Source organism: Neophocaena asiaeorientalis, unplaced genomic scaffold (assembly GCF_003031525.2).
Source record: "Neophocaena asiaeorientalis asiaeorientalis breed wild unplaced genomic scaffold, Neophocaena_asiaeorientalis_V1.1 scaffold424, whole genome shotgun sequence".
Taxonomy (NCBI): domain Eukaryota; kingdom Metazoa; phylum Chordata; class Mammalia; order Artiodactyla; family Phocoenidae; genus Neophocaena; species Neophocaena asiaeorientalis.
In genome coordinates, this window is record NW_020174430.1 from 332,297 (window position 1) to 355,740 (window position 23,444).

The 23,444-nt window shown below is 55.7% G+C and overlaps 1 protein-coding gene across 1 annotated transcript in view; it reads left to right on the plus strand.

The window, feature by feature from the left end:
* Positions 1 to 516: 516 nt before the first annotated feature.
* The window catches only part of ADAMTS15 (ADAM metallopeptidase with thrombospondin type 1 motif 15), a 23,550-nt gene continuing 622 nt past the window's right edge, over positions 517 to 23,444 (plus strand). The window contains 8 exon segments of the mRNA XM_024756864.1: positions 517 to 1,591; positions 12,514 to 12,646; positions 13,362 to 13,529; positions 13,707 to 13,990; positions 19,203 to 19,380; positions 21,044 to 21,225; positions 21,326 to 21,501; positions 22,998 to 23,444. The exon segment at positions 22,998 to 23,444 is cut by the window's right edge and continues 47 nt beyond it. Of these exon segments, the coding sequence (XP_024612632.1) occupies positions 635 to 1,591; positions 12,514 to 12,646; positions 13,362 to 13,529; positions 13,707 to 13,990; positions 19,203 to 19,380; positions 21,044 to 21,225; positions 21,326 to 21,501; positions 22,998 to 23,444 (2,525 nt within the window). The 5' untranslated portion in view covers positions 517 to 634.

The window sequence follows — 23,444 nt, forward strand, 5'->3', positions numbered from 1 at the left end:
TAAGACCCAGAGAGCGGCCGGATGGTGGGTCCGGACTGATGTGTCGGCCATGGGACCTAGCGTGAGGGCAGGACACGAATCCAGACTCCGGCGCTGGTTTCTCTGGCCAGCCCACGCCTCCTGCCTCAGATCAACGCCACTCCCTCCCCGCCAAGTGGCTCTCCGCTCGGGAGGCGGGACCGAGTTCTTCGGTGGCCCCAGGAGGCTGCAAGCTTTGGGAGGGAGGGGAGGGAGGGAGGGCGCTGACTGGGCAGTCCAAAGAGGAGGGGGCCTTTAATAGGCTCGCCCAGCGCCTGGTTTGCGGCGCTGCGAGCGGAGCGGCTGCGGTTCGGAGGAGAGGCCGACACCTCCCTCTAGTTCTCGGCTGCAAATCTTCGTCCTTGCACTTGACAGCGATTGTACTTAAGCTCCCAGGGCGCGCTTTGCTTGGAAAGGCACAGGTAGGAGGCGCGAACTGCCCGGTGCACGCTCGCTGCTCTGCGAGGAGTCTCCCTCCCCGGGGCTCTCCTTTCTGGGAGCTGCGGGCGGTCCCAGGCGTCGGTGGTTCCGGTGTACGGGCTGCGAGGAGACAGTGCCGGCGGCCGGGGAGCCGGCCGAGCCCTTCCCAGAGCGCTGCTGTGCGCTGCCCGGCGCCATGCTTCTGCTGGGCATCTTAACGCTGGCTCTCGCCGGGGCACCCGCTGGAGGCTCAGAGCCAGAGCGAGAGGTGGTGGTCCCCATCCAACTGGACCCGGACATCAACGGCCGCCACTACTACTGGCGGGGTCCCGAGGACTCCGGGGATCAGGGACTCATTTTTCAGATCACAGCATTTCAGGAGGACTTTTACCTACACCTGACGCCGGATGCTCAGTTCCTGGCGCCCGCCTTCGCCACTGAGCATCTGGGTGTCCCCCTCCAGGGACTCATCGGGAGCTCTCCGGACTTGCGACGTTGCTTCTACTCTGGGGACGTGAATGCCGAGCCAGACTCGTTCGCCGCCCTGAGCCTGTGCGGGGGGCTACGCGGAGCCTTTGGCTACCGAGGCGCCGAGTACGTCATTAGCCCACTGCCCAACGCCAGGGCGCCGGCGGCGCAGCGCCACAGCCAGGGCGCACACCTCCTGCAGCGCCGGGGCAACCCCGGCGGGCCTCCCGCAGGTCCCAAGTCTCGCTGCGGGGTAGCCTCAGGCTGGAACCCCTCCATCCTGCAGGCCCTGGACCCTTACAAGCCTCAGCGGATCGGCTTAGGGGAGGGTCGCAGCCCGCGCAGGTCCGGGCGCGCCAAGCGCTTCGTGTCTATCCCGCGGTACGTGGAGACGCTGGTGGTGGCGGACGAGTTGATGGTCAAGTTCCACGGCGCGGACTTGGAGCATTATCTGCTGACGCTGCTGGCCACGGCGGCGCGACTCTACCGCCATCCCAGCATCCTCAACCCCATCAACATCGTCGTGGTCAAGGTGCTGCTTCTCGGAGACCGCGACACGGGGCCCAAGGTCACGGGCAACGCGGCCTTGACGCTGCGCAACTTCTGCGCGTGGCAGAAGAAGTTGAACAAAGTGAGTGACAAGCACCCTGAGTACTGGGACACCGCCATCCTCTTCACCCGGCAGGTGAGTTGATTTGTCACCTCTTTGGACCCAGATAGCCTCCATTTTTTTGGGGGGGGAGGTCACTGCCCTTAACTCTCTAAATGCCCTCTGTGGCGCGCAGTCACCTCCATCCCCCACCCCCGAGTTGAAATCTCGTTGATCTCTTCCGACTGCCACTCGGGATCTTCCGGGGAGAGCCGGCTCCTAGGCTCGGTGGAGCCCTGGCTCTTGTGCATACGGATGCACGTGGGCGGTCAGAGGAACGCCTGCTCGTTCGGAAGGTGTAGGCCCGGCGCGGCCAATGAGCGCCTTCTGGATCCAGCGCCGAGGGGCCGGAACCCAGGAAGTTGCCGCCCCGGAGCCGCCGTTTGTCTCCAAGGCAGATAGGAGGCGCTCTGAGGATGGTGTTGGCGAGGTCCGCCCCTACTGTAAGGAGACGTCTAAGTCCTTTCGGACGTATCCTTACGAGGCTTCCTTTTTTCTGCTTGTGGACCTGGAAGTTGAGCGCCTGGTGCTTTTCTCGTGGGTAACATGCCGTTATCCTCTCTCTGTCCTGGGCCTGGGAAAGCTGGATTGGGATAGAGGGGCTCGTTTGGGATTTTTCGTGGGTTGCAGTGAAAGGATGGAGACCCAGTCAAGTACAGGCAGCATTTCCGTCTTCCTTGCTGCTTCTCTTACATCTGTCTGTGCTGGGCCTGTCTCCTCTTTGAGGAGCTTCTGGTCCATTCGGAGCAGGCAAACCGTTCGAGGCTTGGAGTTTCAAGCGGAGCTTCACTTAGAGCTGAGTTGAGAACGTCTCTTTCACTTTTCCCATATCCCTGTCGGTGGAGTGTGACCCTGTGTCCTGATGTAGGCTCTGGGCAGAGCAGGCGGGGCTGCTCGTGACCCAGACTCACTGACACTTCCTATGATGGGGCTTGGCTACAGGGCTCCATCTCCTGGCTCCGGCAGTGCGGAAGTGGAGTGAGCTCGGGGCAGAGCATCTGGAGATCCCAGCTGCAGGGTTGGAAAGATACTGAGTCTTGGGATTAGACAGACAGATCAAAAAAGCAAATCAGAAAAGCAGCTCTGCCTTTTGCTATGGATCTATTGAAAATTTAGATTCATAGATGTTGCAGGGACTGAGTGCTGTGTTTTTGAATTCTTGAAATTTCTCAGGTACAGGAGACTGGGAGCAAAGCAAGCATCCACGTGACCTGCTGCTCCCTCTGATGTGGGGGGCTGCGGTTTGAATCTGTGCCGGGCTCTTGTTTTGTTGACATCATAACCGCAGGCTTCTGGGGGTGGCAAGGAATCCTTGGGTACCTATGGGGCCCTGACTCTCCACCGTATCCAGATGGACTGGCGCACACGGGGCTGGAACAGGAGCTGAAGACTTCCCCACTAACCCATTTGGCAGAGCTGGTCCCTTCCTGGAGCTAAGCTTCCTCCTTTCCCAGCCTTCTCCTCCCACCACCTGGTTCCTCTAGGGAGGCCTTTGGCCCGAGTCCGTTTCCTTGCGCTCATTCTTCCAACTGAGGTCTGTGGAGCTGTCACTGCCCAGCCCCTACAAGCACTGCCTGAGTCACGGGGAAGCTGCAAAGGAGGTGGCTTCAACCTCTGCACACAGCCCAACTTGGCAGTCAGATGGCTGGGGAAAAAGCAAAGGCCAAGAACAGGATCTCTTAATGGGCAAAGCAGCTGTTGCCCCATCTGCTACCTGGGATGCCCCTGTGGAGGCCATTCACTGGTCTAAAGTAACAGACCTCCGTCTCTACTGCCTGGTGGTGAGGCTGACTTTTGGAACCAGCCGTAGGAAGAGCACTCCTGCTGGGAATACGGGCCATGCCGTCAGAAGGATCCGCCTTTTGAAGAAGAGGCAATCAAACAGCGTGACAGCTTCTGTTTGTCAGTGGTGTGTGCTAGACCTCCCCTAGGGGGCTATGTTGACCACGCATAACGGGTACAAGATGTATGACCACTTGGGTCGGAATGTGCATGGGATGTGCATGGTGTGACTCTTAGAAGCTGTCTTTCCCTTAGGCGTGGAGAGGGCAAAGCCAGAGAGTGGGGAGGCTGTGTCGGCAGGCCCATCATGCAGGTATGCGCTTCACGCTTCAGAGCAAACGTCTCTCCTCCTCCTGGCCGGTACAGACTTCAGGGCCTGCTGCATTCCCAGAGTCTCAGGAACGGCTCATTCCTGAGCTCCCCGGGGAAGGTACAGTATGAGATGAGAACACCAGCGTGCAGCTGCTCTTTCTCGACGGAGGCCGACGTGGTCTCCAGGAACTTGGGGCCTCCTCTCTGCTCCAACGCAAGAGGGACTTTTGTCTTACTTTGTAAGGGTGGGGAGTAATCCTTTAAATCAGATGTGTGAGCTTCTCTGCTTAAACCCTATTTATTGGAAGAGCGGTGTAATCCACGCTTTTTCAAACGAAACTTTGAGAAGAATATATATAATTTGTTTGGATAAGACGTTTTTTAGAAAGGTGCTTATTTTGTAAATTACCTTTTGTCTCTAAAGGACCTTGAACTGACGGACACCGTTTTTTTTTGTTGTTGTTGTTTTTAACATTTATTTATTTATTTGGCTGCACCGGGTCTTAGTTGCAGCGCGTGGAATCTTCGTTGCTGTGTCCAGGATCTTTAGTTGCGGCATGTGGACTCTTAGTTGTGGCATGCAGGATCTAGTTCCCTGACCAGGGATTGAACCCGGGCCGCCTGCATTGGGAGTCTTAACCACTGGACCTCCTGGGAAGTCCCTTTAGAGTCACCTATTTCTTGGTTGCCCCAGAGAAATTGGAAAAATGGCGATTGCCTCTTTCTGATTGCACTCCGGTTGTGTTTCTCACGGGGAGGAAGCAGTTAGGAAGGGGTCGGGCTTGGCCGGACAGTACTTCCTCCCGTGAGGAAGAGGTGAGAGCAGCTCCAGGGAGCTCCCGGTGCCGGGGTGCCCAGCAGAGAGCAGGAGGAGGTCAGGCCCGGCAGGCGTGGAGTTCCCCTCTGACGTCTCAGAGCTGCAGCGGTGGAAACAAGCCCGGGCCCGGCTGTGGGGAGCCTGCTGTCCCCTTGGCAGGCGGATGGAGGGCTGTGGGGTATTCAGATCAAAACACTGGGAAGATGAGACCCAGGGAGGATCCTTTACTGCCCACAAAGGAGAAACAATGGATCCTACAGCAAGGATTTTGACAATTTGAGGAGTTTCCTTAAAGATTCGGAACAAGTCCATTCCCGTAGGAAGAGTGCACGTTAGATTCGGCGAAGCGATCAGCCTCCAGCTCATAACAGCAGGGTGAGGTCACAGAGGACTGGAACCAGGATGTGTGGAGAATGAGAGCCAGCCGTTCCATGTGCACATTTATTTCTGAGAGGAGGAGTTTCTGTGACTTCTGCTGTGCTGGGCAGTGGTCCAGTGGGACCGCACTTCTCGGGGTCTTCTCTCTCTTTAGGTCTAGCGCCTCTGCTGTTTGGGCAACTTCGTGGTCCACTGGCTTCCATTCATTTATCCATACATTCTCGTAACACTTACTGAGCATCTATTATTTCTGGTACTATCCTGGGCTGTGGAGCTACAGATACTCCTAAGATGTGGCCTCTGGCCTCCAGGAATTCACTGTGTGTCAGGGACCCCGACAAGGAAACAACCCATTACAATGCTGTGTAAGTGCCCTGGCGAAGGCTCGGACCCTGTCTTCTGGAAGCCCAGAGGGGGGTCATTTTCTTTAACACTGCAGTCTGGAAGCTGAGAACAAGGGACAAACAGACGCTGGACCGAAGGAAAGGCAAGGAGGAAGGAGGTGGTGGTGATGGGACAGGAAGCTTGTTTTCTATCTTGCAGGAGGCCCTTCCTCAGGCCACCTTCTGGTTTGCTATTTGTGACATTTCCTCCATGGGACTGGCTGTTTTTTAGGATTCATAGTTTGTGGGTTTTATTCCTTCATTTACTGGTTTTTCCTGCCGCACTGAGTACCGTGGTTGCTGCTCCCTCGTCCCCTTCTCTCCCCGATTTCTTCCGCGCTGTCTTCTTCCTCTTGTGGGGTCATCAAGGCAGGCTCCCTGTCCTCGTTCTCTTCTCCTCCTCTCCTCACTCATGCTCTCACCTTTCCTCCTCTCACGTCCCAAGGCTGGCGCTCGTCTTCCCGTTCTGGCCTTGGGTTTTGTGGGGATGTATATGTATTCTACACTGTGCAGAAAGGATCCACATTGTGGACCCTCATTTGAAACAGAGGCCAGTTCTTTCCATGATCAACTAGTTGCAGCATGGCAGTGAAATTTAGTGTTCCGACAAAAGAAATGCTAATAATAAAATAATAATATGGATTTTACACACATCTCCCAACACAATAAAAAGAATCATAATTTTGTCAGGATCTTTTAATTTTTTAAAAATATATTTACATATTTTGTGGCATTGGGTCTTAGTTGTGGCAGGCGGCCTCCTTAGTTGCAGCTTGTGGGCTCCTTAGTTGTGGCATGTGAACTCTTAGTTGCAGCATACATGTGGGATCTAGTTCCCTGACCAGGGATCAAACCTGGGCCCCCTGCATTGGGAGCATGGAATCTTAACCACTGTGCCACCAGGGAAGTCACCAGGATCTTTTAATTTTTTTTGATTTACCATGTTGTGTTAGTTTCAGGTGTACAGCAAAGTGATTCATATATATATATATATATATATATATATATATATTCTTGTTCAGATTATTTTCCTTTATAGGTTATTACAAAATATTGAGTATCATTCCCTATGCTATATAGTAGGACCTTGTTGTTTATTTTATATACGTACATATGTGTTATATGTTTATATATATATATAAAACATATGTAAGTGTATATATGTTAGTTCCAAACACCTCATTTATCCCTCCCCCAACCCCTTCCCCCTCTGGTAACTGTAAGTTTGTTTTCTATGTCTGTGAGTCTATTTCTCTTTTTCTAAATAAGTTCATTTGTATCATTCTGTTACATTCCACATGTAAGTGATATCATATGATATTTGTCTTTCTCTGTCTGGTTTACTTCACTTAGTATGACAATCTCTAGATCCATTCATGTTGCTGCAAATGGTATGATTTCATTTTTTTTATGGCTGAGTAATATTCCATTGTATAAATATACCACATCTTCTTTATCCATTCATCTGTCGATGGACATTTAAGTTGCTTCCAGGTCTTGGCTATTGTAAATCGTGCTGCTATGAACATTGGGGTGCATGTATCTTTTCGAATTAGAGTTTTTGTCTTTTGTGAGAAGCGTTTTTGAAGTCAGGTCTCGGAGGAAGATGTTAGCAGAGAGAGAGAGACAGCTGTAGATCTGTCATTTAATAGTTTGTAAATCTTTGTCATTAATTGGAAACTCAACCCAACTCCTTCTGGGAGCGGGGAGGAGAGATGATTCTCCCTGGACTGTAGGGTGATAGCTCTTCTGCCCCGTTTCTTACTTACAGCAAATAAGCAAGCCGGGAGTGATGGGGGAGGGTGGGGAGGAAGTTTGGAGGGAGGAATGTGCCCTGGAATCTTTTCTTTCTTTTTTTAAACTCTGGTTAGTCAGGAGGGCCAGCGAGGTCGGTCCCTCGGTAGGTCCTGCCCTTCAACGTCTCTGTAGATGTTGGCCTCACGCGGGGCCCTCACGCTCACCTTGCTGTGACACCGTGCCCGGGTCGCAGGGCGCAATGGAAAGAGCACAGGCGCGGAGTCGGGCAGAGCTGAGTTGGGATCCTGGCACTTCCACTTTTAGCAATGACAGTGAGCGAATCAGCTGTTTGAACTGCTCTCCCCTCATCTGTAACACAAATGAAGATGACCAGGGTACCTGACTGGCAGAGCTGTTGAGGGGACGAGCTGCCGAGGGTTCCAGAATTGGTGCCGAGTTATGGCAGCTGATACCATCGCTGCATTAGTGTTGCTCAGTATGTTTGCTGCTGTCCAGTCATTACCGATGGGTCCCTGGCCAGAGCTTAGGTTTGAGACGGCCCTGCTTCAAAGCATTCTGCCGCATCCCCCTGCAGGTGTGCCCAACCCTTCCTATTTGTGTGGAAACTCTGGGCTCCACAGTTGCCATTCCCACTGATCTTCCGGGCAGGACCTCTCTACACCTTTGTAGCCCCTCCGATGGGCCCACGCACGTCGCCGTTGTTCAGTGTGTTCGCAGGAGGGAGGTGCTGATGCAGTGAAAGGACCACAGCGCTCTGAGTGCTCAGGTAGTTTCACCTCCCTTCCTGGGGACTGTTCATCCAGCTTTTGAGGCTGCAGGGCCGGGAGAGGGAGCCTCGGGTTCTTGGGCATTTCATCTTCGCTCTCCACCATCAGGCCTTGCCCAGGAGGAGCCGGCAGACGGTGCACGGCAGGGCTGGGGTCAGTGTGTCTGTGCAGGTGTGGGGCTGGGACCTGGCGCAGAGCCCGTTCCCAGAGCACTCGTGGCCTTTGATCCTGGATCCTGCCTTCCCCTCTCCCCGGGCCTCTCCGGCCTCTGCCCACCTGTGACCCACCAGCGCTCTGGGGGCAGAGGGTCCGGAATGGATGACTTTGCCCTCTTGAGACCCCCCAGCCCCTTCGTTCTTTGGGACCGCGTGCCCTGGAAGTAGCATGTAAGGGTGAGGAGGGCCCAGCTCTGCTGATGCACTGCCTGGGTTCAGCCCTCCCTCGGCCCCTCCCTCCCAGTCTAACCTGGGCTTGCCGTTTGACCCTGGGCTGGTTACGCATCTTCTCCGGGTCTCATCTGTAGGACGCGGCCTGGTAATGGCATCTCCTTCATAAAGCTGCTGTGAGGATTCTGTAAGTGAGCAGGTAAAGCGCTCAGAATATCATCTGTGCATGAAGGCCAGCTACTGTTGGACGTGGTACGCACCCTTCCTTGAAGTGACAGCTTCTGGAGAAAGTTGTTTGGTCTTCCTGCGGTGAGGTTGCTCTGCTTCCTCGGTGATGTAATTCGTGTTTGGTTTCGTCCATCTCTTGCTGGGATACCACTTTGTATATCTTGAGGTGTTTATATCCCAGTGGAATCTGCTGATAGAAGCTGCCTGGGTGAGCTAACCTCTTCTTCCAGGCGTCCTGAGTCACACTGCCCAGGCACTGAACTGCTAGATTTTTTTTCTTCTAACAAAGCCGTGCCCTCCCATCCTCGGAGATTACAAACAGAAGTGGATTCTGAGTTGGATGAAGAAATCCAGTGACGCCTGAGAGATTCAGCTGGGTAACAAGCTGTGGGGCAGTGTTAATACAAGTGCAGGGTGGTTTCACCAGCGATTAGGATACCCTAACTCGTGTGGTGCCATCCAGACCAAAGGCCACTGCTGGCCTGGTGTCAAGAGGCATGGATGCGGACCCCATTCTTTACGTCATAGCGGCATGGCCTTGGGGGAGTGATCTTAGCTCACAGAACCTCAGTTTCCTCACCTGCAGAATGAGAGGGCGGCTCTGAAGTTATGTGAATAGAATTCTTGGAAGCTGTGACGTGGCCGTGAACGTGAGTGCTGGCTCGCACACGTAGGAGTTCGGTGTGAGCAGGAAGTTGGCTCCATCAGAACAGGTATCTTCTGCCACATTAAAAAGATGAATGTGCTTGATTTTTGTGGGTCTCCCTCTCTTCCTACCGTTGAAAACACGAGCATCTCAGCAGATGGCGGGGGAAGTGAGAGGAGGTGGAAGGAAGGCCGTAAGGAAGGCAGCTGCGAGGTGTTATCCTTATTTATTGATTTGTTTCCAAAATGTGGCTCTAGTCCTAAACTATTTTTATAAAAAGAGACAATTAGAAAAGAATAATCCAGGAGGATTAAGCTGTCGGCCAAGATGATTCTTGGGTCATTTGGAAAGTCAGTTGCAGCTACAAGAAATGGCAAATGACCAGAAATAGTGAGGGGCTAGGCTGGGCGGTGCCTACGCCCTCCAGGTGGAAGGAACCAGAACCGTTTCAGTTTCTGGAGACCAGTGCCTGAGCTGAAGAGGTTAAGGCAGCTTGAGTGCATCTGAGTTCGTTCCAGAAGGGTGGAGACACACAGGGCCACAAGCGAGGCACCATGGGACCCTGCACAGCCACCTGTGGGAGTTCAAAGCGTGGAGGCCCAGGGAGGCTCCATCTGAGTCCTGACTCAGGGCAAAGGGCCAGGCAGAGGGCCGGGCAGCACCTCTGACCCCAAGCAGCTGGTCTTCCCACAGCGATGGGCTGGGTACCGCGGAACAGCTGCCGTCAGCTGCGTCCGACCCTCAGGAAGTTTGCCGGTTCTTGCCTTGTTCTTGTTTGATCCAGGGAAACTGGGATTTCTTGATGGAAAGAACAGGTTGCTCCTGGCCAGGAAGGGCCTGCAGCTGCATGTCTGCTTCAGAGAGAATCCACACTCACCGAGAGGAAGGCGGCTTTTGGCTTTAAGGACCTCCTGACCACAGAGGCAGGCGGCCCCGCGGCCGCCGGACTCTGGCCTGAGCTCTCACTCTGCTCTAGCCTTTTCCGCCGAGCAGGGCAGGGGATGGGCCTCTGGATCTCCATGTGAGTGACTTCACGTTTCTGTGACTCAGTTTTATCAACTACACAGCGTGGGTCAGCAGACTAGATCAGCTTTAGGGTTCTTTCCATTCTACAGGCAGAGCGTTCTGGGTGCTCCTTTTATAACCCAGAGGCCAGGGTGTGGGGGTGGGGGTGGGCTGAGCACCCTGGGATCGGGAAGGAGCAGAGGCTTCAGGTGCTGGGACCATCTGGGTTTTAGTTGGGAGCTGGCCCTTCCCCAGAGGAGGAGAACGAGGGGACAGGAGTGACTTGCCCGAAGGGACACACCTGCGGCGTGATGGGCCAGGACTAGACTCTGGGCTTCCTGGTGCTTGTTGCCGTGCCCTCTTGTACACAAGGCCAGTGCTGGGTGCACATGGTGGCCTGGGGACAGTGTGACACGCTCGTCCTGCAGGCTCTCCCTACGGGCTGTGACCGCCAGGCTAGAACTTTCAGGGGCGACCACGTCTGTGGGCTCCTGTGCTCTCGTGCCTATCTCCCTCTGGCCCTGCACGAGCCTTCCTGCCTCCCTCCGTCCTCCGCTCCCAGGCCGCTGCACCAGCCCAGCCTGCTCCTGGGTGGCCACGCTCCCTCAACCACCGGTCAGGTGAGCCTCCCCCACGCCAGCCCCCATGCGTCCTGACAGCAGGTGTTTTCTGGGTTTCAGGACTCTGGCGGAGGGAGAACTTTCTGGGGAGTGAGCCTTTGGAGAGGGAAGGGGACTTGGAAGAGACCGGAATTCGAGGTGCCCCCGGGGGCTCCCAGAAGGGACAGAAGAGCCGTGAGCAAGTGCGGGACAGCCTTTTACCCGCCAGTGACTCGGGTGCCCTTGGGTTCAGTCTGATCACCCTGGAAGCTCTCTGGCCAGAATCACTGTGAACTCGTGAGGAGGTGTGACTGTCACCTGACCATGAGAAGCCAAGTCTGACTGCTCAGGTGGTAAACTGCTGAGCGCTTGGGATTAAATTTTGCTGATTTTCTTTCTGTATTGAGACCACGTTTCCTCCTATGCTCCCTGGTCCCCCTTACACGCCCTGGCTGCCCACCTTTTCCCCACGTCAGCACACGTGCACACACACACACACGCACACACACACACGCACACATACACCCTAGGGAGATACACAGCTGAGGACAGCTCTCTGTGCCTGTTGTGTGAGCCCCTGGGCTCCCGGGGGAAACACCTGCAGTGCGTGGACTCAGGAGACGCTGAGTAAACAGCTGCGATGAAGCGGACAGAGGGTGACTGTCCAGTCCTCAGACCCTGACTGGGACTCGAGCTTCGCTAAGCTTCAGGGGAGTCTGAAGAGGTGTCTGTGGAGCGTGATGGTGCCGTCATTACTCTAGTGGATGCTGGAGGATTAACTAGCGCTGTGTGTGTCAGGTGCAGGCCCAGTGTCAGCATTTACTCAGTCGCCACCGTGATTAGCTGTGATATGAGTCGCGGTCTGCACCATTGACAAATGGGTGTAATAATACCTCTGCCTCCTCAGACTGTGGTGGGGATCACACGAGATGCTGCACGTCAGCTTCGTGTAAACTGTCAGATGCCGACCACGTTAAAGGCAGGGATGTGGTGTAGAAAGTACCAGTGTCACCCAGTTAAAGTGTCTTCTCGGGAGGAGCAGAATGTGTACAGGTGTCTCATCCTATCTCTCCGGGCTCCGAAGGCGCCTGGATGCGTTGCTGGCCCATGATGCTCCTGAGTCATGCGAGCTGTGCCCCCAGGAGACCCTTCCACATCCGTGAAGAGTATTCTATCCGGGCTGCCAGAGGCTCTGGCCCCGCTGCAGGCTCTTTCAGTACAGAAAGAGGGACCTTCCTGCTTAGGTCACGACTCATGTAATTGTCTTCTTTGGAGCGGCCGTGGAGCCCGTGGTCCCCCAAGCCTCTGTGGCCAGTGGAGCTGGGTCTGCATCCGGGCTTGTCTCTGCCTCTCTCTGCCTACTCCCAGCCCGCGGAAGCCGGGCTTTGGGCAGGGCGGGCCCTTGGCCAGTGACCCGTTGGCTGAGAATCTGAGCTTAATTCATGGTGGTCCAAAGGCAGTCCCTCATCAAGGATGAGGCTCCCAGAGCCAACCCTGGCTGGGGTGGTGCCAACCTTCCACCCCCTTCTGCCCAGTTAGCCACAACCGGAACCTCACCCAGCTGGGGAGTCGCCGTTTTCGGGGCTGGAAGGCTGTGTCTGTAGAAAGCAACGGTCCTTTCAGTGTGATCCTGTACCTCCTAATTTCCTCCCAGGTCCTCCCTGGGTAGGATCTGGGTCGCATCTTCTCAGCAAGCCACCGAGCTTCCCTCCTGAGGCTTTTTCCCTGCGTGCATTCCATGAATGACAGCCCTGCAGCCCCCCTGGGCAAAGGGCCTGGCTGGGAAGTGCCGGGCCTGCTGGGACCCGGAGCAGGGTGAGTGCCCCTCCTTCCCATCTGGTCCTTCTGGTACGTCTCTAACTTCTGGCCGGCTTCTGCTTCTCCCCTACCTGGGCAGGACCTGTGCGGGGCCACCACCTGTGACACGCTGGGCATGGCTGACGTGGGCACCATGTGCGACCCCAAGAGAAGCTGTTCCGTGATCGAGGACGACGGGCTTCCCTCGGCCTTCACCACAGCCCACGAGCTGGGTGAGGCTGGGGGCTCTTGGGGGAGGGAGGAGAGTGCCCTTCTGGGTCTGCACTGGGTGTTCTGGGCAGGGGTGGGCATCTATCTGTGCTCCCTTGGGCTCCTTCCTTAGGGTCAGAGTCGCCCTTGGTGATGGCTCACTTTCCCGACCGCCCCAGCCCTGGTGGCCAGTGGCACTGTGTCGGTCAGCGGTCAGAGTGTCTCATCAACTAGGGCCCTACCCTGCTGTCCTCACTGAGCCCACAGCCGATGGGCAGGGCAGGACCCGTGAAATCGTGCTCTCTCTCTCTCTGTAGTTTTAATATAACAGCAATAAAACCCCAACGTGATTTTTTCAAAAAAATATTTATTTATTTATTTGGTTGCACGGGGCCTTGGTTGTGGCAGATGGCTTCCTCAGTCGCGGCTTGTGGGCTCCTTAGTTGTAGCACGCAGGCTCCTTAGGTGCGGCATGCACGTGGGATCTTAGTTCCCTGACCAGCGATTGAACCTGCACCCCCTGCATTGGGACCATGGAGTCTTATCCACTGCGCCACCAGGGAAGTCCCCAGGAACGTGATCTTGAGGACACTTGCGAAGCGATCTACCGTTAGGCAGAAATGACCCGCCTGAAAGCCGTAGACTCAGGTCCTCTAGCTCCCGCCCCCCACCCGCCCCTCAGGCTGCTCCACGCTCGCCCGCGTGCCGCCCTCTGAGGCCTCTTGCCTCCCCCTGCAGGCCACGTGTTCAACATGCCCCACGACAACGTGAAGGTGTGCGAGGAGGTGTTCGGGAAGCTCCGGGGCAACCAGATGATGTCCCCGACGCTCATCCAGATCGACCGCGCCAACCCCTGGTCGGCCTGCAGCGCCGCCATCGTCACTGACTTCCTGGACAGCGGGCACGGTAAGCGGGGCCCCGGGGAGGCGGGCTCGGCCCCGTCCCGTCTGTGCCGCGCGACCCACGGCGTCTGACGGGGCCCGTTCCGTTCCCCTGGCTTCATCCCCGCTCCCGTCGAGACCCTGCGCTGGCCACGGCCACTTTTCTGGCTCGCCCCTGATGAGCGCCCTCGGCCCCCTGCAGGCGACTGTCTTCTGGACGAGCCCAGCAAGCCCGTGCCCCTGCCTGAGGACCTGCCGGGTGCCAGCTACCCCCTGAGCCAGCAGTGCGAGCTGGCCTTCGGCGTGGGCTCCAAGCCCTGCCCCTACATGCAGCGCTGCAGCAAGCTGTGGTGCACCGGCAAGGCCAAGGGCCAGACGCTGTGCCAGACCCGCCACTTCCCCTGGGCCGACGGCACCAGCTGCGGGGATGGCAGCTTCTGCCTCAAGGGGACCTGTGTGGAGAGACGCAGCCTCGGCAAGCACAGGGTGAGTGGGCTGGGGGGCGGGGGGTGGACTCTGGGGACCTGCCCTGGGGACCAGCCCCGGCACACATTGCTGTGTGGCCGTAACTATCTCACTGCTGCTCTGTGCCTTGATTGCCCTGGCTGTGGTCCTGGCCCCTTCTTGACTCCGAAACCGGAGAGAAAAGATGAGGCCGGTCAGAGAAACTGGTGAGGCCGTAGGCAGGTGGGGTGCTTTCCCAGGGGCAGCGGGCCCGGCCCTGAGCTGCAACCCGGGAGGAGCTCTGGAGCCCAACACCTGGAGCTCGGACTGGCCTACTGCCCGCTCCTTCCTTTCTGCCCTCAGCGGGTGTTTCATGGCCAGGGAGCCGTGGGCTCAAGGTGAGCCGGGCTCAGAGCCCTATTTGTTACATCCCGAACCAAGCTTCAGTTTCTGTTGTGATTGGTCGTTTTTGAAGTTGAAACATAAATGAACAAAAGTTATTTTTTCTCAATAAACAGGAATAGCAACCAAACCGGAACAAATTCAGAATCCAAATACTCTCGAATATAATAAAAACTTTATTTTCTCCAGATCTTGGGTTGGGATAGCAAAGGGATTTGCGCTTTTCCACCAAAAGGAATAAGAAAGAGGCCCATCTTCTCCCTTGATCCTGGCGGGAATTGTCCAGCCCGCTCCTGCCCCTGCCTTGGCCACGGGAGGGCTTGCTTTGGGGTTTTATGTACTCAGAGGCCATGGATCAATAATAAAAAAGCATTCACCAAGCACTTTATCCATTGCCCGGAGATGGGCACGGTACAGAATTATGTAGAATCTTCCGTGTTCTGGGAATATACATTTAATTAAAGCTTCATTCATTCATCAGGCAACAACCCGCTCTATTCAGGGACCTGGGTAAAGTACTGTGGTGGTCAGAAAAACGAATGAAACATGGGCCATGTCAGAGAGGGCTCACAGTCTAGTGGGGAAGCTAGAAATGTAACTGTGATCCAAGACGCGGAGGGGTGTGTGCTGTGTGTTGAGACAGAGTGCGAGAACGTGTCGTGGAGAGCAGGGATGAGAGATTAATGATGATTAGAAGGGCCTGAAAAAGCCTTGGTGAGGAGGTGGGATTTGAAGAGAGCCTCTAGGGATGAGGAGGGTCTCAACAGGCAGAGCTGGAGCAGAGTCTGGGTGGTGGGCTGAGCTGGAGGCTAGCGTGGATGGGCACTCCATTGGGGCCATCTCTGGGGGGGTGGTTCGCTACTAACATGTCGTTGCCTTGACCACCAGCCTGATGCATTGAGGCTGGAAGGTCCTGAGGACAGGCCGGTCACTGCCAGTTCCTCCTCTTGGGAAGATGAGTCAGAGGATAAAGAGGTTGGTTAGGGGGATACTGGATACAGGAAATGTGATGGGGGAAGCTCTCGGGACTTCTCAATCCATCAGGAGCCAAACCCACTCTATCCTCAACCTTCTTTCTGAGCGAACTGTCCCTCCTCCACCCTGGCCCTTTAGGGAGGACCCTGCCTTCATTAGCTAAAGTCAAAGCACAAAACTTGTCCTGTGAGTCACCCCAGAGATCTCATTTCAGGGGTCCCACTCTGTCCACTGAAGCCTGATTTTCCCAGCTCACTCCCTCCAGTTTTGGGACTCTGGCCATTCTTCAATCCCATTTGACCTACAGTCCCTCGACCTGACATCTTTGCATCGTCCCTCAGGCTTCTCAGGCCCTCGCCAGCCTCTTACTGAGCTGAGACACCGTGGTCCATTGTTGGAACCACTCCTTCAGCTACACTCCTCTACCCCCGTCCCCATTCCTCGTACTCACTGGGCTAAGCCATCATCCTGGTGGCATCCGACTCCCTCGCCTTCTCAGTGGTGCCAGCGTAGGTGAACATGGCCGGAGAAGCACACGCAGTCCTGCTCGCTGGCCTCAGCTTGAATCAATGACCTGGACACTGCGGTGGGCCTGCCCAGGGGTCACATCACGTTTTATCTCCTGAGTTCTCACTCTCCCAACCACCTAAGCTGTTACTTCACATCTTCACTTTTCTCTTCTATGACCAGCTCTTTCTTCCTCATTTTTCACTTTTGCCTGTGACCTTTCTTCCTCTTTCCCTAAGAAAAACGAAGCATTTAAGTTATCAGACGTGAACTCCCACCAGCTCCCAGCACCGCATCCACCGTCGGACCTGCAGCCCGTGGTGCTGCCTTTCCTCCTGCACAGTGGACGAGCTGCCCACACGCTCACCTGCGGCCAGGCTTTGTGCTTTGCACTCCGATGCTCTCCTCTGCCGTCTCGTCAAGGAAAGCACCCTGTCAATCTCCTCTCTTTCCTGCAGCATCAGATTGTCCCCTGTGTTGAGTCAGATCATTCCTATCAGGATGCATGCTTGCTGTAGTTTCTTCCACCTCAAACTAAACTTCTCACGATCCTTCCTCTTCTCATGTATCACAGTCTCTCTCCTTGACTCCCTTTTTTTTTTGTGGTACGCGGGCCTCTCCCGTTGCGGAGCACAGGCTGCGGACGCGCAGGCTCAGCGGCTGTGGCTCACGGGCACAGCCGCTCTGCGGCATGTGGGATCTTCCCGGACCGGGGCACGAACCCGTCTCCCCTGCATCGGCAGGCGGGCTCTCAACCACTGCGCCACCAGGGAAGCCCCTACTTGACTCCCTTTTACAGCAAAGTTCCTTGAAAGAGTTGTATGAACCGGCTCTCGCCAACGCCTGTCTTGCCACTTTTCTCTGGAGCGCATTCCAAACAGGCTTTCAGTCCTCCTGTTTCTCTGAAATAACTCTTCTTAAGGTCACCAACGACCTGCACGTTGCTGCTCGGTGATTCCTGCCTGACCTGCGAGCAGCATTTGACCCGGCCATGGCTCTCTGCCCTGAGGACACAGACTCACCCGCCTTGGTTTCCCTCCTCCCCGCCAGCTGCCCCTGCCTCACACTCCTGTTTCCCAGTGTTGGGGTGGGTGCTGCAGAGCTCGGTCCTCGCCCCTGTCAAGATCCACGCCACCTTCCTAGGTGGAGCATCTAGATCGCTGGCCGTAGACACCCTTTACGTCTACATGTTGAAGACTCCCAAGTTTGCTGCCCAGACCTCTCTCCTGGACACTGCCTGTCTCCCTGGATCTCCATCGCCCCATCTGGATAACCGATGACCGTCCTAAATACGACATCTGTAAAATGCAGGCCCTCGTCACCACCCCGAACCTGCTCTGGCGTCTTCCATGCGCTCAGGCCAACGCCTCTTTGCCCCGGACTCGCGTCCAGCAATCCCTGTGGACTGTCTTCAAAATCGATGCAGAGCCTAACCATTCCTCACCACCTCCTCTGCTGTCACCCCTCCACGCCACCGCCCCCTGCCCCGTGGATTATCACCCCTGCTTCCTCACCGGTCCGCCTGCTTCTGACCTTACTCCTTACAGACAGTTCCCTCCAGAGCAGACAGAGCGGTCCTTTGAAATGCAAGCCAGGTCCTCTCGCGCAGACCCAGCGAGGAGCCCCGTCTCTGTCTTCAGCTCTTCCTGCTGCCTCCTCAGGGTCTTTGCGCTGGATCGCTCTTTCCCTAGTATCGACATGCTTCACTCCCACACTTCCTTCAGGCCTCTGTGCAAATGTCACCTCAGCGGTGAGGCCTCCATGCCCCCCTGTAACACTGGGCAGCCCCCTCTCCAGGGCCCTCCCCATCTCCCCCTCCGAACACCTGCTTTAACCCCATCTGACACTATGTGCGCAGGCTTATTTTTATGGTCTGTCTTCCCCGCTGGGATGCAGTTGCTTCAAAGGCAGGGGTTTGCTGCGCATGGTGCCAGGCTTGTGGTAGGGATTCAACAAATGTTTGGCAAATGAGTGACTGAATGGCACATGGCAGGAGTGTTTCCTGTAGGAATGGGTAGGAAGAAGTGATGCCAGGTAAAAAAAAAACCATAGCATCGTCTCAGAAGCCAAAGGAGCAAAGTTAAATATTGAAGGTTGGGGACCACGGGCCTGGGCACGGACTCTTTCATTCTTTAGGGGGGGGTCACTGCTGACCTTTGAGAGGGGACACTGCTGACCTTCGAGAGGGGTCACTGCTGACCTTTGAGAGAGCAGTTCCCGTGGTGCAATGGGGACAGAGCCCGTACTGCAAGGCACGGAGGAGGGAGCAGGTAGAAAGAGCAGGTGTGGCTGATTCTCTGAGGAAGGGAAGGCATGAATGAGGTGGGCTATGGTTTGAGGAGAAAGCAGGGTTAAGGGAAAGTGTCCTTCCTCAGGACGAAACTCTGAGTATCTACCTAAGTTAAGGTATCTGTCTTACCTGCAGCCAGTTCCTGACGGGCTCCGTGCAGGTTCGCGGCTTTGGGTGACCTGTGACAGCCTCTCCACCAGCCTCGTACACCTGGGCCCTGTTGCCCAACTCGTGTGTATTCAGGGCTGAGAACTGGCTTTACTGTCATCCTAAGAAAAACATAATGAAGACTGTAAATTTTCTCTCCCTTCTCCACCCTCTTGAAATTAAAACAACACTGCATAATTCACCCCAAAGCCAAACAGTTTCAGGATTGCTCAATAGCCTCCTGTCTTTATCTCCTCTCAGCACAAACATTACATCTGCTTGTAGTGAAACTTTCTCAAGTTTAACCCCGGATTGAGGTGAAGACCAGTCTGGTTTGGTGAAAAGTCTGAATTATGGAAACCTTCCAAATAAAAATATTCAGATATCTATGGCGACACGGTTTACTGGCCATCCTTTAGACTCAGAGACTTTTGTAAGGTCACTAAGACACAGAAAGAGAAACCCTGAGCTCCCTCGCCGTGGTAAGCAAGGAGCTAGGACATTTCACACACGCTGCATCATTTAAATCTTCCGTCTGACCTCACACCCGAGGTCGATGTGCTGGCCCCATTTTTGCACACGAAGCACCTGAAACTTAAGGAAGTTCCTCTGCCTGCTCAAGGCTACCCATGTGGCGAGGGCAGAGGCCCGGGTGGAGCTTGCCTGCCTGACTCCGCAGCCAGGAGCCCTGTCCTGCGCGCGGCCTCCTGTGTAAGTGGGAGCAGTGGGCATTCGCTAATCGACGGGCTGAAGTGCCGTGTGCGCCCCAGGCGCAGGATCATTTGCTGCTCATTTTCTCCCTCGTGGCACGAAGTGGGTTTCGTGCCGGTGGCATGGCACGGTGGAGGCTGTCCCCGAGGGGCTCCTGTGCGGGCTCAGCGTGTGGGTGCCGTGCCCCGACCCCGCAGGGACGTAACAGACCCTTCCTCGCAGGTGGACGGCTCCTGGTCCAAGTGGGAGCCCTACGGGCCCTGCTCGCGCACCTGCGGCGGGGGCGTGCAGCTGGCGCGGAGGCAGTGCAGCAGCCCCGCCCCCGCCAACGGCGGCAAGTACTGCGAGGGAGTGAGGGTGAAATACCGCTCCTGCAGCCTGGAGTCCTGCCCCAGCTCAGGTGAGCGGGGGCGGCCGCGGCCGGGCTGGGGAGGTGGGCGGGAGGCCACAGAGCTCCTGCAGTCGAGATTCTTACTCCCAGGGCACAGTCCGGACGTGCAGCTGTGCAGAAACCTTGGGATCATTTCTTGGCCTAGCCACCTTTGCCAGGGCTGTCTTCCTCTGATGCTGAGGCTGGGAGTCTAGATGGCCCAAGGGGACAGGATACTAGAACCCTCTTAGTTAAGCACAGACAAGCCCATCTTCATAAGCAGAAGTTTTGTTTTTTTTTTTAAATAGGTTAGCTTTTAATTTGTTTTCTGAGAATAATCCTTTGCAATAACAATAGCAGAATGGAAATAATATGGTTTAGAAAAAAAGGAACTGTTACATATCCCTTGTTTGACTTTCCTGTAGACCACGATCAGCTGTCTGTAATTTGCTGGGATAAAAGTAAATTACATCTTTTCCACATTCTCAGTTTCTTGCTATTTTTAATGAGATTGGGATAGGTACAGCCCAGTTTCAAACTCAGACACCATTCTTACTTGTATACAAGCAGGAATTCTTTCTTTCCTTCTTTCCTTCCTCCCTTCCTCCCTCCCTCCCTTCTTCTTTTTCTCTTTCTGGCTGCGTTGGGTCTTCATTGCTGCGTGCGGGCTTTCTCTAGTTGCATTGAGTGGGGGCTGCTCTTTCTTCCAGCGTGCGGGCTTCTCACTGCAGTGGCTTCTCTTGTTGCAGACTCTAGGCCCGCGGGCTTCAGTAGTTGTGGCGCACAGGCTCAGCAGTTGTGGCTCGCAGGCTCTAGAGCGCAGGCTCAGTAGTTGTGGTACACGGGCTTGGTTGCTCCGTGGCATGTGGGATCTTCCCGGACCAGGGCTCGAACCTGTTTCCCCTGCATCAGCAGGCGGACTCTCAACCACTGCGCCACCAGGGAAGCCCCCCAAGCAGGAATTCTTTATCCAAGCCTCATGAACTTGGGTGGGAGGAAAATAACATCTCTATATTTACTAACCTTTTAATCTAAAATTTAGTATTTCCTTCGGTTAGAAATTTAGTAGTTTTTACTAACCTTTCCACCCCAAATTTAGTATTTCTCTTAATTAGGCAACAAACTACAATGCTAGTCACAGTACCTGTGGCTCTGCCACTAGAAATCATGGGTATTTTCATGTGTTGCATGTTTTCAGTTGTTGCAGATTCCTTAAAATGGCATTTGTGCTCATCACTAGCTCACAGTTACAGTGGGTTTTAGACTCATTGTTGGATCTTGTTATTTAACGGGTTAACAAGGAAGCACATAAATCACAAATATGTTTCAAAATATATTGATAGTTGCATATAAATATAATTGGTGTTCTTTGTAATCTATGTATTTTATGCATTTAAGAACGTTCTGAACGCAGTTTCAGTAGACTGCTGGGGGGTTCTATTTAGGACTCCTGTTCGAGGGAACTTAAGGCCAGACCACTGGGGGAGGCGCCACACTGCCCGCGGGATGCGTTACCATCTGTCTCCCGCATCCTTTGGTCCCCGCCTGCCTTGGTCCTCTGAGGTGGGGTGGTTTCAGTGATGAGGACGCCCCGGCTGAGGGTGAGGTGGAGCACCCCTGGGGGGCTTCTCTCCTCTGCCCTCTCCCCAGCTGGCCCTCCCTTTAGCTTCCTGCATGTGTTCCCCCTCCCCAGCCTCTGGCAAGAGTTTCCGGGAGGAGCAGTGCGAGGCCTTCAACGGCTACAACCGTAGCACGAACCGGCTCAGCCTGGCCGTGGCCTGGGTGCCCAAGTACTCGGGCATCTCCCCACGGGACAAGTGCAAACTCATCTGCCGAGCCAACGGCACTGGTTACTTCTACGCGCTGGCGCCGAAGGTGGGTGAGCCTGGGCAGGAGAGCGGGCAGGGGCAGCGTCCTGGGGAGCGTCAGGCTGAGCTGCCCTCACTCCTCTTCTCCCCACCCTGGGCCACTGCAGGTGGTGGACGGCACACTGTGTACCCCTGACTCCACCTCGGTCTGCGTCCAAGGCAAGTGCATCAAGGCTGGCTGCGACGGGAACCTGGGCTCCAAGAAGAAGTTCGACAAATGTGGGGTGTGCGGGGGAGACAATAAGAGCTGTAAGAAGGTGTCAGGACTCTTCACCAAGCCCATGTGAGTTCTGAGCCCTGGGGGGTGGAGGGAGGGAAGGAGTTGCCCCCAGGCGTCGGAAGCTTGGGTGAGATGGAGTAAATGTCAAATCCTGGCCGGCACCCTTGCTTCAGAGGCCACTCATGCTCGGCTATAAGTATGCCGTTCATTCGTTCATTCATTCCTCCAACAAAGACAAAGGCTTGACTAGGATGTCACTTAGCTGGAGATGACACTCAGGCATTTGGCAGAGTCGTTAGGGTCTGTCTAGAACTCTAGAGTGAGACTGACCTGTGTTCAAGTCCCAGTTCCCCATTTTCTGGATGAAGCTGGGCAAGTGACGCAATCTCAAGAATTCTAGATTTCCCCACGTGTAAAGTGAGTACGATGCTAATATATTTCATGTCCCGCTATTGTGAGGATTAGGGAGTTAATTCAAGTGACATGCTTAGCATAGTACCTGCTGCGTAATAAATGCTCACTAAACGTTCACAATGATGATAACAAAGCATACCTGGGGACAGATGTGACAGCCTCCCCTTTTTCTGAGCCCGAGGCCCTGGCCTTGGGGACAGGATTAAGCCGAGAATGGCACTAAACTGCAGGGAGACGGAGGAGCGAACGGCTGGGACTGAGGGAGCCCCCTCGTGGGAGATGGGTGCCCAGATCAGCCGAAGAAATGTCTCTGCTGAGCCTGGGCTCCTGCCTTTCCAAGGTCCAGCACGTTCCCTTTATTTTCAGGGGGATGTGCTCCTTGCAAAGTCCGGACCCAAGCTCTGGAAGAAGCAGGGGCAAGCAGAGTCCCTAATGTCTCAGTCGAGGGGTGTGCTTGGCTCTGAGGACTTGGGGGTCCAGGTGCTGGTGGCAGGAAGGCCTCGATGGCTGTCCAGGAGCCTCGCCCACCCCCTGGACACAGTGCCCTCTGCCGAGCCCTGAGTGCAACCTCTCGGGCACTCGGGTGCTGCAGGTGGATGGTGTTGCAGGCTGTCCCTCAGGGGCCCGCAGGGGAGACCGGGCTGGGAATTAAAGGTAGATCCCCAGACTCTCTTCACAGGCTAAATGGCAGGTGTCCCTTTCATAGACTAGTGGAGTGGGAAGGAGCTGAGACATCATCCTTTTAACCTGCTCATTGCGTAGATGAGGCCCCTGGAGCCCAGAGAGGCTGATTTGCTTGAAGCCACCAGGGAGCTGGTGCCCGAGCCAAGGCTTGGTATAGGTCCCTGACCCCAGGATGTGCACCTCCCTGCATCAGCCCCAGCCCCGGCCCCTCCCGTCCTCCTCCCCCTTCCTCTCCGCTCCCTCTGGAGGCAGTAGGTGCAGCCACCGTATCTGGGGGCGGCCGATGTGCCCACAGCCTCCCCACCTCTCGGTTTGTGTGACCCATGGGCTGGGCCAGGCCCGGTACTCTGCCACCTGCGTGACCTGCCCGGGGTTTGGGAAGGGGAACCCGTCTCGGCGTTGGAGGGCAGTGAGGTCCTGCTGCAGGCATCGGTCTAACGCTTACTCTTCTGCCGCCGCAGGCACGGCTACAATTTCGTGGTCGCCATCCCGGTGGGCGCCTCCAGCATCGACATCCGCCAGCGTGGCTACAAAGGGCTGATCGGAGACGACAACTACCTGGCCCTGAAGAACAGCCAAGGCAAGTACCTGCTCAACGGGCACTTCGTGGTGTCGGCCGTGGAACGGGACCTGGTGGTGAAGGGCAGCCTGCTGCGCTACAGCGGCACGGGGACCGCAGTGGAGAGCCTGCAGGCCTCGCGGCCCATCCTGGAGCCCCTGACCGTGGAGGTGCTCTCCGTGGGGAAGATGACGCCGCCCCGGGTCCGCTACTCCTTCTACCTGCCCAAGGAGCCCCGGGAGGACCGGGCCTCGCCGCCCACGGACCCCCGGGCCCCCTCCGTGCTCCACAACAGTGTCCTCAGCCTCTCCAATCAGGTGGAGCAGCCGGACGCCCGGGCCCCCACGCG